Source organism: Panthera uncia, chromosome E1 (genome assembly GCF_023721935.1).
Source record: "Panthera uncia isolate 11264 chromosome E1, Puncia_PCG_1.0, whole genome shotgun sequence".
Lineage (NCBI taxonomy): Eukaryota > Metazoa > Chordata > Mammalia > Carnivora > Felidae > Panthera > Panthera uncia.
The window spans coordinates 12,070,949-12,083,427 of record NC_064814.1 but is presented as its reverse complement, the minus strand read 5'-3'; the positions used below and the strand labels follow the sequence as shown (position 1 = coordinate 12,083,427).

Sequence of the window (12,479 nt, the reverse complement as noted above, 5' to 3'; positions counted from 1 at the left end):
AAAAAAAAAAAAAAAAAACCTTCAGCTGAAAACCAAATAACCATTTATCTTCAACTTAATTCTCTCACTTCAAGGTTACAGTTTAAAACTCTGGTGTTAGACATATAGGAAAGAAGTGCTCTTACTGGATCAATGCCAAAAGGGTATGGTCCACCAAAAACTCCAGGAACAGCTGGATTCAACTGTAGAACAGGGTTCCCCCGAAGTGTCTCATCCCTACCATGTTAGAAGAAAAGTTCCATTTGTTTTTATCAAGAGCGGGAAACTGCTAGGGTCCAAAAACTGGTCCTAAAAGAAACTACTACAACTGTCTTGTCTCTTCAATAAAAGAGGAGGGACTAGCATCTGAGAATGAGAAGGGATCAGCAATAACAAAAGAACACAACAAACAAACACACCTACATAACCAAGCAGGGAATTTGGGGAATCTGCTTTTAATTTACAAAAAGAATCAATGTGCCTACATTTATAGTCTCAGTTTCTTGAGAGTACTGAAAGAATCACAAAACACTTCCCAGGCTGGGGCATAAATAAGAGGGGACACTGCATTCTTCTGAAACAGAGACACTGTCAGCCACTTCTGAAAGAAGTAGAAGTTTACCACTTGTCTGGAAGATCAGAGCTGAACAGGAAAGGAATAAGCTTTGACTTTCGTCTTCTTTGCAACTTACGTCCAATTATACAAAGAGAACATTGGCCGTACGCTCCAGGAGGACCCGAAGATATTAAGAGACTTGGAAAAGCAATCATTGTAGATGAGGCCAGTGTAGATGGAAAACACACCCATCAGTAGAATAATGTACCGGCCACTGAACACTGTGCTAAACATCTGGAAAGCAGAAGAAAGAAGTCAATGAAATGTACTCTCGGTGGCTCATGTTGTGACAATACTGAGAATATACTAGACCCTTCTTCTCACACTACTTTACCCCACCCTGGGTCAGAGAGCTTAACGTAAAGGTCAAAATACAATGCTAACAAGAAATTACTTTCACAGCACATGGCCGCTTCAGTGTTAAAATGAATATAACTTCTCTATTCTTGACATGGCCTCTGTAACTTCTCTATAACTTCACGAATAAAAGACTTTCAGATCATAATTTTATAGTGACTGCTTGAGGAATTACAAAGTGTCGGTCCGACGCAGATGTGACAAACATTACCTCATTCTCGTTCTTCTGGGAGAGAAGCCGGCTCTCCCTTAACACCATCCATACAGCAAAGAGGGTCATCAAAATGCCATGGCCAAAGTCCCCAAACATCACAGCAAACAGGAAAGGGAAAGTGATGATGGTATATGGAGCTATAAAGAAACCAAAGGAGGAAAAAGACAAAGTACAGACAACTGTGCCCACCACCAAAAGATCACATTCCTCACCGTACTCTAAGATCTGTACAAGGGGACTTACTCCCAAGCTGTTGGTCTGATGGACTCTCAGGGAAAACCTTCCATGACAGGACCTCACAAAGCAGCTCTGATGGCATCTAGGCCTACTGCTAGCATTTTAAACAAAGAACACAGGAAATGCAAGTTTTGTCCCTAGCCCTGGCAACAGTGTAATTTGTTCTTTGATTCCTTTTCTCTAACTCCTGGGACACTGCTCCTTTGACAGGCCAGCTTTCTTCCCTTGTGCAACAACCATTTCCCAGCTGAATAAAGCTCTCAGGTACGTGGGAGAAAGCCTGGAACCCAGAGCAAAGTCAGTCCTGTAGAAGACTCCAGCTAAAAACGAATTCCCAGACTCTTGATTTAATAATTAACTCTCCTGGCTTTGCTTTGTGAAATCTGCTTTGTGTCTAAAATGGTCAGTAATTGCTATATTTTCTCTGTCTAACCTGGTATAGGGAAGCCTTTTAAAAATATCAGATATCTCAGAAAAAACTTAAAGTACTTCCTGCAAATGGTGTGCTAGAGAAAGTCAGGTGTTTCATAGTTGGGAGGGCACACAAAAGAATCCAATCCACTGAGCTCATTCCTATAAAACCACCTCTTAAAAGAGTGCCACCCAGCAACAAACCTCCCCCTCTGTGTCAAAGTGGGCACGTCTTTACAGGAATGACACTAGAGCTGAGATCTTGACAACACTGTTAGTTTTAAGCCAGTTATTCAAGAACATTTGAAGGGAAGCATTAGAAGAAATAACAAACAAAAAATCAAACCTCTAGAAGATTCAAGCTCTTTTTACCTGGGTTTATCTCTCTGTAAGTCCCGATTCCGTAAGCATCTACTATGTTCTGAAAGCCGTATGTGAACTTGTTCGTTTTGTTATAGGTTGGGGGAGTCTGATTTGTTTGCATCCTGTTCAAGATAGAGGGCACAGTGGAGCCACTGTGTTCCTGGGAAACATTGAGCACACATAGCAAAATTAGATCATCCTGACCATGAACATATTCATCAAAACTCCTCAAGCTGTACATATAAAATACGTGCACTTTATTCCATGTGAGTTGTTTCTCAATCTTCCCATCTTTGGGAGAAACCGGAACTAGGTATAAAATTTACAATGAAAAATTTACATTAAGTCTTGGGAAGAATATCCTTACTGTGAAAACAATTCAGTTCCAAAATGTGTAACCAAAGAAAATATGGCACTTCCTTGTCTGAAGACAATCATCTGCCTTTCTGAGATTATCGCTGTTCTCTCCTCCTTTTATGGAGAAAGCAGCGAATGTTTTCAAACTCTAACTACTAAGCGGGACTGCCAGAGGTATCCCTCAGAAGTGGTCTGCTGGACAGAAAGAATGGATCAGGAAACAGACATTGTGGTCATGAGCTACCCTGAAGAATCACGGGTATACGACCAAGTCATTTCATCTTTTTTGAACTGCAGTTTCCACATTCGGAAAACCAAGATGTACAAAATGTATGGTTAGGATATAAGAGGAGTACAAGGTGAGTATAGTCAAGAACTCTGAAAGTAAAAATGCCACAAAAATGTAATTAATTCATGTTATTGTTGATGGGAACCTCTTTTCCTGGCTGCATGGTTAGTGGTGCGGGACTCACCGTGCCCCTTCTGAGTGCAAACTGGATGGAGTCGAGGTCGGTGACGGGGCACCAGACCTCGGCGATCAGGCACTTCTGGGTCACGTCTATGTTGCACAGATTCAGGGTGTGGTAGATGGCCTTCATCTTCCGCACCTTGATGAACCAGACACGGATGTTCTTAGCAGCCGCCTGCAGAACCCTCTGGCGGTGGTCCTCTGTTTGATTCAGAACCTTTTGGGAGAGAAGGAAACAAGGAGAGATCCTTCTACATACAGAACCAGTCTTAGATCTCAGCATATAAATGGGAAAGAGGCACAGCTTTCTGAGAAGGGCTGCTAGGGATCTATTCTTCTTCAGACTAGAATGGCTTTTTTTGGGCACCTGAGTGACTCAGTCAGTTGAGCGTCAGACTTCAGCTCAGGTCATGATCTTGCGGTTTGTGGGTTCGAGCCCCACGTCGGGCTCTGTGCTCACATCTCAGAGCCTAGAGAGCTTCAGATTCTGTCTCCCTCTCTCTCTGCTCCTCCCCTGCTTGTGCTCTGTCTGTCTCTCTCTCTCAAAAAAAATAAAGAAACATTTAAAAAAAAATAGAATGGCTTTTTTGGGGGGTAAATTATAAGAAATTACAGTTTTAGTTACTAATATTCATTTTCTGTTAGCTTCAATCTGAAGAGAAACCTGAGGAAATTGTTTTTAGCTCTTCTATACTTTATCTTCCCACCAAGTCCACAGCACAATATAGGTCATTGGCTTTTACCTGGATCATTAAAGAGCAATGGCTTTCCATATGGAGTCTCAAACTCAAAGAAGTCAGCATCATCATAGGCCTGGGAGTTGATAAAATCCATACTTAAGAACAGTAAGCTGCAGAATCCCCTGAACAGAAGCCAGCATCAGGGAATGATGGGAAAGAGGCAGGGCTGAGCACCGTTGTCTACCTATGCCAGAAGACACTCCATGCCAGGGAACAAGAGACAGGAGACACTGTGGGGTCAGGAGGACTCATGGCCTTAGAGGGGATTTAGACAGCCACATACCACTGTTATCATGGGGCAGATGAGGCTTTGCCTTTCTGTCAGGCTTCTTGGGGGAAGGGGAGAGAAACATTTTCAGTGCTGATCCTTTGGAAATCAGCACAGGTTTTCCTCAGAGTGATCACGCTGCTGAAACCGAAACCACGGTAGAAGAAAGGGAAGGGACACTTTACATTCCACTGCCTTGGTAATCACCATTTGAGATTTCAATAGCAGAAGAGGGGCTAAGCCAAAGGGCGAGTAACCCATCACTCACACTTCTGTATGGAAACTGACCTTAAATCTCCACATTTCTTTACAGAGGAAAAAGTTATGCACTAGCCATGTTAGCACAAGGCTCCATCATACTTGGCTCATCAAGTCAATTCAGAAAAAAGTAGTAACTACTTTCTGAAGGACAGTAGGTGGGGACTTCCATACAGGTTTCTAAAAAACCTGCAGGCTAGAGAAACTCTTGTATCACTTAAGAATAAAGGAACAAAGTTATTTTCTCTCCTTCTGGCTGCTGACACTTTTACAATTACCATTCAAACTTCTGGAAGAATGCTAGATAAACGTGTAAGCAATGTCCTATTTGCTTTTCTCTTTCCCCATCCCCCACACCCACATCTCACTCCTTGACAGTCAATCCCTTTTTAAAGTTTCAGTTCATATAGCTGGGTACTTTAAAGATCAAATTCTGGCCATATTGCCAATGCCTTTTAAAAATCTATCCATGAGTCTAGGAGGGGATAAGACAGGCCTAGAACCCAGAACATACTAATTGGCCCACCACCCACCAGCAGCTCTAAAAACTTTCGTCCCTTGGTTAAAGAGGTGAGTGCTTCTCAAAGGAGCCAGCAATAGGTCAAGATGGTGGGTCATACACTATGGGAGTTGGAGGGAAAAAGGACAAAGGGAGTTGAGATGGGTGTTACAGTATCTCTGGTGATTCTGCCTCCACTGGAAAGAACGGTCTTTGGGATTAAGTACAGAGGGCGCCCCTTATCTGTAGGGGACACCATCCAAGACCCCCAGTGGGTGCCTGGAACGGTGAATAGTACCTAACTCTATAAACAGTATGTTTTTTCTTATACACACATACCCATGATGAAATTTAATTTATAAATTAGGCAATTATATTAGGCAATTGACAATAACTAAAAATAAAAGTGTAACAACATGCTATAATAAAAGTCCTGTAAATGTGATATCTCTAAATATCTTCCTGTACTGTACTCACCCTTTTTATTATGAGGATATGAGAGGAAAAGATGCCTACATGAGCATGAGGAGATGAAGTACGGGGAGTGGTGTTAGGTGTGTGACCAGCATTAGGCTACTACTGACCTTCTGATGTCATCAGAAGGAGGATCATCTGTTTCTGAATCACAGTTGATTTGGGTAACTGAAATCTCAGAAAGCAAACTCGTGGGTGGCAGGGGGACAACTGTATGTGTTAATGTTTCAAGAGGGCAATCATCACAGTCTTTCAACAGAAAACAAAGCTCCAACTGGCCACCCTTTCCTTCCACGTATGCATCAATCATGACTCCTTCCTTAGGACTTTGTGACAATGGAGTGTATAAGCCAACTGGTGATGTGGTAAAAATCTAGCGCAGTCTCTTCTTGGGTACTAGAGTTATACTAGGACCCTTTGCCTAGACTGTGTGATTAAGATCTAAGGTGACCAGAAGGATACACACCAAGCTGTCAAGAGCAGCTGCCTCTGGAGGGGGAGTGTGTGTGACAGCTGAATGGACTTTATGCATACTTCTTTATTACTTGATTTTTTTCTTAACTAAGCATACTTTATTTAATTGTAAAAATACCTCAAACTCATGAAGAGGGAAATTGAATACACTAAGCAACAACAATTTCAGATGGATAGCATTCCTGCCGCGTTTAAGGATGATTAATGCTATTTTTAACAGTCATTCCCTGAAACTTTTTCCCAACTCCCAAGGGCACAAGTTACCCATGGACATTTCTTTTTTTTGGTGTCTTGGCTGCTGTAGGTGCCTAACAAACTGTTAGTGTTTCAAGGAAGGAGAATGGTTTTCTATTATAGTATTTCTGATGAGGGAGCATAAAGCAAGCTGACAGGCTGCCAACACCCTCCCCTCAACTCCTAGATGGGATATGTATGATATTCCTCCAGCACTCCTGGCTGCCCAAGAACAAAGGAAAGCGGAAAACTAAGGTTAACTGATAGAGACCATAGTCCTGCAGGACCTAAGTCTCCATCACCCTTCCACAGTGATGTGGGAAACAAAGGCAGAAGGAAATGGCAGATAGAACTCAATTTCCTTATAACCTGCAGCCCATTGACAAATACTTGAGGCTGGCAGAATAAAATGTTTCTCCAGGAATTCCTTACTGTCTTAATATTAATGCTTTGCTAGACGGAAGAACCACCTTAGCTTGACAATAGCTAGGCCTCCACTATCCTGGGAGTCTTCTGTAGCATATGAAAATCTCACTGGAAACTTCCCCTGGACTTTACCTCCTCCAACCCCATAGTATATAACCAGTCTCTCTTCATGGTCCCTGGGCAGTTCTTCCTGCCCATGGGTCCGGTCCTCGTGCTTCAATAAAATCACCTTTTTGCACCAAAGACATCTTCAAGAATTCTTTCTTGGTCGTCGGCTCCAGACCCCATGAACCCCACTATCACCCCAAAAAAACCCTCATCATTTTACACACACCAAAATGCCCTCCAGCCCTCTGTTACCATTTGGAGATCGTCAATCCTGGTATTAACTCCAGAAGCCATTTCCTTCCTCTCCTGTGGTGTCTCAGGACAGGGATAGAGTGAGGCCCGGAACCTGGAACATACAGACACAACCTGACAAACATCGAAGTTTTTTAACCTATCCAATTTAAATAACCTCAGAAAGTAATCTTAATGTACTAGAAGGACCATAACAGGATTAGTTCAGAGTGGTGCCCTGATCATGAATAACTAGGAAGTGTCCTATAGATAGAGCAGTAACATTTGAACAATCTCGACATTCTCTGCAGCTACTAAATTTCCTTAGATTAAAATTATAAAACTCAGTAATACAAATCATATTATAAGTTACTAGAGAAAAATGGCATGGAAAAGAGATCACATAGGCAGAATTTCAGAAAAGTTTACAGGCGCAATGCCTATGGCACACTGCTGGGTACACAAACCCATTGTCCTAGAACAATGCAGCATTTATAAACCATGAGTCCTAACTACTTTTTTTGCAAAGAAAGGAAATTGTGGTTTTGACAGTACTTTTAAAAATGAACTGAGACCATTTCTAATTATTTAAAATAGCCCTAACATTATTAGAAGATATATGTATTGCATTAAGGTAGACTAAAAGGGCTATTGTTTCATTATTCTGTATCCTAAGGCTTAACAGTCAAGGCATTCTGATTGCACCCTCAGGGAGGCACATTTCTCTTACCCTTCACAGATTTTCTTGACTCTGTTTTTCAGCTGATCGCCTTGGAAGAAAATGATGAATACAGATTTGTGCACGTAGTCACCCTGGGCCCCAAACCAGAAACAGAGAATTTAGACTTCTACTCTGGAAGAATATTTCTTGAATAACCTACTTTCTTGGTGATATAGGAACGGGAGTCCTTTAAGGATACGGCAACCCTGCACTCGAACTATTATCCTCAATCCATTTCTTAAGCTCCACTATACGAACATTTGTCCTATAATCCGTAATGCACAAAAAACTTTCTGTATTTGTTTTTAAACTCAACCGTGAGCTGAACACAGATGCTCAGATGATTCTCCTCGTAGCACAATATAGCCCTTATTACCATTTCAACTTCAAACCCTATACTACCTGAGTAAGTACGGAAGAGAGGAGAGGAAGCCATTCCTGCTTATTCCCATGCTTAGAAATTCCCAGATAAAGGGGACTGAGTAACTCTAAGGAACAGAGGTGGGAAGAATGTTGATGTAGAATCTCATGCTTCATACTAAGTTTGATCTAAGGAGCAGGGAGGAAGGCAATCTATTCCAAATACCAAGTTTACACGCAAAGTCTGATGCAAGGACTGCAGGGAAAGATCAGAAAAATAAGCTTAACTAGGTGTTAACTAGTATTGTCTCTGGTTGCCTGTATTTCTCATATTCCTAGAGTTTTTATAAGAAAAAGCAAACAGACTTCAGAAGGATAAAAGGAGATGCGGCGTGAAGACAATGACGCTATGTGTCTTAAATTCCTTCATTCTCCAGGAATAAACTGGAGCGCATTCTTTGTGCAGCTGCGCTGCTGTAGCTAGCCAGACCCCCTTTCCTCAATTTGTTGATAATAGTGTTTCTGTTGCCCAGAAACTTGGCTGAAGATTCCTAAGAACAGTTCCACAGGAGGTGTGACTGCAGACTGCAATGTCTCCACAAGCCAAGCACAGGCTTCAGTGAGTCTGTAAAACTGCTCCTCTGGGGGGCTCGCTGTACCCTAAGTGCCACCACCCTCCTGTTTAGGAGGATAAAAGGATGAAAGCCTCAGATTTTCAGCTGCACGACCCACCCACTCTGAGGAGTCACAAATTCAATCTCTCTTCTTAGGTGGGACAAAGAATGGTAATCTAAGAAAATCTAAAAGATCATTTTCAACAGAAAAACCAAGCCCAGGCTTCTAAATAATACCGATACAAAAGGGAAGTACATTTTTTTTTTTTTTTGCAATACATTTAATCTTCCTTGCTTGTGATCCTTGACATCAGGACTCACGATACTTAGTGTAGGCTGATGTTAAGAACTCTGGCCCGTTATGTCAAATGCCAAGAGATTCAGCCATTCCTACCCTGCAAAGCACTGGGTGGGGAAGATTATTCTATCTTGCACAATATATTACCCTTAAATTAAGTTTCTAAATCTCCCAACAAACAAGTAGACAAAAAAAACCTTACCAACTAAAAATTTCATCAACTTATCGAGCTCACAGTTGAGGAACTCTCTCCTTATATGGATATTACCGAACTTGGAACCAGATATCTTGCTTTAATTTTCATAAAGTTGATTTTCTTTTGGTGTCAGATCAGTAACAGAAAGCATATAAAGCTGAGGTTTGGGGCGCCTGGGTGGCTCAGTCGGTTAAGCGTCCGACTTCAGCTCGGGTCATGATCTCACAGTCCATGAGTTCAAGCCCTGTGTCGGGCTCTGTGCTAACAGCTCAGAGCCTAGAGTCTGCTTTGGATTCTGTGTCTCACTCTCTCTCTCTGCCCTTCCCCTGCTCATGCTCTGTCTCTCTCTGTCTCAAAAATAAATAAAAACATTAAAAAAAATTTTTTTTAAATAAAGCTGAGGTTTAAGATAACTGGAAAAAAACACATTTATAATCCAAATAATACCTACACAAGTGGGGCTTGAAAATGTCCAGGCACGTGTCAGTATACATCATCTGTACACACACGATGGGAATTAAGAGGAAAAGAGCAGTATTTCAAATGTGCAAGTCAAAGCAGGAGTAAACATAAGGGCTCCTCTGTGGGAGTGTCAGATTCAGGTGGTACCATGCAGTGTCACTGCTCTGGGCTCCCTTTACAAGACCTACTCCACGGGACACAATTTCCTAGTCTTACAGTCACAGGATCCTCCAGGGGGTTCTCGATTTCAGCCTGTCGCAGGAACACATTCCCCCGGCACACCCGCCAAAGCATGCGCTCAAAAGTAGGGATGCGCTCCCGGTTAATCACACCAGCCACGAAGCTGTGGGGAGAAGAGGCAGATGGGGAACTCGATTCCATGCCACGGGACAGAGGGCTTTAAGACAAAGAAGGGAAGCGAGAGGAGAGGGGCACGAACGACAAACACAAGGCTAGGCAATGTTACGCCAAAAGGGCTCCCAAAGTCTTATTCCCGGACCCCAGGATAGGGTTGACAGGACAAATCAGGAACTGAATCCAAGTGACTCAGGAACACCTCTCAAGAGGCTCAGAAGAGAACACATCCTGGAAGCAAGTGAACGGGCCAGCCTCACCACTCTTGAACAGCAACAATGAACACGATCGCTGCTCCCCGTCCCCCCCAAAAATGAACTGACCCCACTGACATACGGAGACTTGCAGTAGTACTTACCCAAGTCTTAACGGTGTGCCCCTTCCCATCTCACTCGGCTCCAAGAGGGACGAGGACTCTTCCAACAAGTCTGGATCCGCCATCTGCTGATGATGCAATTCAGCCTGAATTCACAAATCAATTAATATCTAATGAAAATAGTTAGTGGCATGCAGGGAACGAGGAACCGGGAGATAAGTTCAGAAAATAAAGATGAGGGGGGAAAAAAAAAAACCACCAAAAGAGAAGACATAGCCACAAAAAGAAGACAAGAATAGGGGAAGAAAACAAAGGAAAGAAACAAGAGGTAAAGAAAGCTTTGTTGCCCCAGTAAAGGCATCTGGGGAAATGGTTTTTGAAATAAGGAATAAAGAAAAAACACTAAATAATGATGACATGTATAAATCTGTTACTTAGGTGGAAACCATTTTTCCTCTGTTTCCCTGAATGAGCCATGAAAGTACCAGGAAATACCTTTGCATACGGATGGAAGCTGCAACGTTTCTTCATTTTCAACAAGACCAAAGCAGCTCTGAAGATACTCTCAACATCAAATTTCCAGGTAGCTACAAACTAAAATTTTCCCTGTGTGAGAATGTGAAAGATGGAGACTCTCTTTCCAAGGAGAAAAGCAAGGCACCGCCACTGTCCTGAGCACAGTGTGGACTGGAGAAAGGTGGAAGGGTCGCCTCCACGAGACTGGGTTTTCCATGCTCTTCAAAATTCAGAACATGAAAACTTTCAGCATGGCCACTGTAAAAAAAATGCTCCAAGCCATGGGCTTTAAAGAGTATTTCTTTCGGGGCGCCCGGGTGGCTCAGTTGGATGAGTGTCCGACTCTTGATTCAGCTCAAGTCATGATCCCAGAGAGGTGGGATCAAGCTCCGTGTCGGGCTCCATGAGTGTGGAGCCTGCTTAAGATCCTCTCTCTCCCTTTGCCCCTCTCCCCTGCTTGTGTGCTCTCCCTCTCTCTAAAATAAATAGTAATAATAATAAATAGTATTTCTTTCTCCAAAAGAAGCAGCAGCATATTGGCTGGGCAGGCCTGGCCTTGACTGCATCAATAAAGGGAAGAAAAAGTGAAAACCTATCTGAATGCCTTCATTTCTAACCAGGAATCTAGGAATATTAAAAAGTTCATGTTAGGCTATATAGTTTAAGGGTCACTGAGAACATAGCTGAAGCCAGGAATCTAAATCAAGTGAGAAAAAGTAACCAATCATAAGCCAATATAGAACATGTGGGCTAATTTAATTGTTTAGATTTAAAATGATTTCCACCATGACAGTTTATACAATGAAATGAAGGAGGAGAGGGACCTTCTCAGATGGAGGTCTATACTTCCTAGAGTCTCTCTACCCACCACATTCTAACATCTTTTATTCTTATCAATCAGGAAGGTCTGAGAAGCTCTCTAAAAAATAAAGGCCAATCAACTTCTCTACCGCCTGATCTCCTCAACTTTAATATCCACGCACTACTTGTTTGACCAAAGACAAGAAATATGCCAGAAAAATCTTCCTTTTCAAAAGCAGAACTAAACAAAAAAATCAGGAGAATTTTTCTCTATCATCTTCATTCCAAACATTCTATTCCTGTTAACCCTGCGATCAAAAAATTGATCAAGGGAACCTCACTTGGTAAGTCGTAGGAAATGTAAAGTTAAGGGGGGCGGGGGAGGGCTTTAGGATTGAGTATAAATAAACCTGAATATAAACCAAATGATTAGGTTGAGAACCTAAAAAAGAGAAAGCAATTTTCTGGGGAAGTGAAATCTAAAAGTTGATGCAGGATCAACATTCAACTCCCCACCCCCTTCAAAAAAAGAAAGAAAGAAAAGGTAGGGCAGGCTTTGAGTATGCCAGAGGGCAGAGAAATATTGTCATGATATACAAAAAAGTTTAAGATGAGATAATGGGGGCATAGGTTTCCACTTGCTCTCAAGTGGAAATTTAGGGGGCTTTTTTTGTTTCTGCCTAATATCAGATCAGCTTATTGCAAGCCACAGGCAACTCATTTTAAGGATCTAGATGACTACCTCATTTCAACTGGTTCTTGGGATGTCCCTTGGCAAAAAACAGTGAAACTGACTGCTACACACAAGACTCCGGCCTACTTCCCTACGCGGTTCACAAGGCCTGGCTAAAGTAAACCCAAAAGATCAGACTCAGTGCAAGCCTATGTGCTCTAAAGGGGACAACCGCTATCACAGCAAAAAGTGCTGAGCAACTAGACTCCTCTGAAAACTGCATCTGGGGACTCTGGGCACAAAAAGAACCCAGCAGAATTAAAATTAAATGGAAACTTGTGATGATATTCTAATTAATAATCTCACCACTTCATACTTAAGAATCCTAAATCTTAGAGAGGGGAGTAAAAAAAAAAAATTTTTTTTTAATAAAATAATTGGGCCTCATGGGGA

At 42.1% G+C, this 12,479-nt stretch overlaps 1 protein-coding gene across 8 annotated transcripts in view; it reads right to left on the bottom strand.

Moving 5' to 3' along the window:
- ATP6V0A1 (ATPase H+ transporting V0 subunit a1) overlaps positions 1 to 12,479 on the bottom strand; it is a 55,123-nt gene that overhangs the window by 23,228 nt on the left and 19,416 nt on the right. For 5 of the 8 annotated variants that reach the window (XM_049636102.1, XM_049636101.1, XM_049636104.1 and 2 more), the window contains exons 6-14: positions 10,079 to 10,182; positions 9,583 to 9,709; positions 7,446 to 7,528; positions 6,737 to 6,830; positions 3,008 to 3,220; positions 2,187 to 2,337; positions 1,164 to 1,303; positions 672 to 829; positions 126 to 216 (exon numbers count right to left, since the gene is read on the bottom strand). In XM_049636102.1, coding sequence (XP_049492059.1) covers positions 126 to 216; positions 672 to 829; positions 1,164 to 1,303; positions 2,187 to 2,337; positions 3,008 to 3,220; positions 6,737 to 6,830; positions 7,446 to 7,528; positions 9,583 to 9,709; positions 10,079 to 10,182 — 1,161 coding nt within the window. The remainder of the gene's footprint in view (positions 1 to 125; positions 217 to 671; positions 830 to 1,163; positions 1,304 to 2,186; positions 2,338 to 3,007; positions 3,221 to 6,736; positions 6,831 to 7,445; positions 7,529 to 9,582; positions 9,710 to 10,078; positions 10,183 to 12,479) is intronic. The other 3 variants (XM_049636108.1, XM_049636103.1, XM_049636105.1) reach the window with 1 other exon arrangement.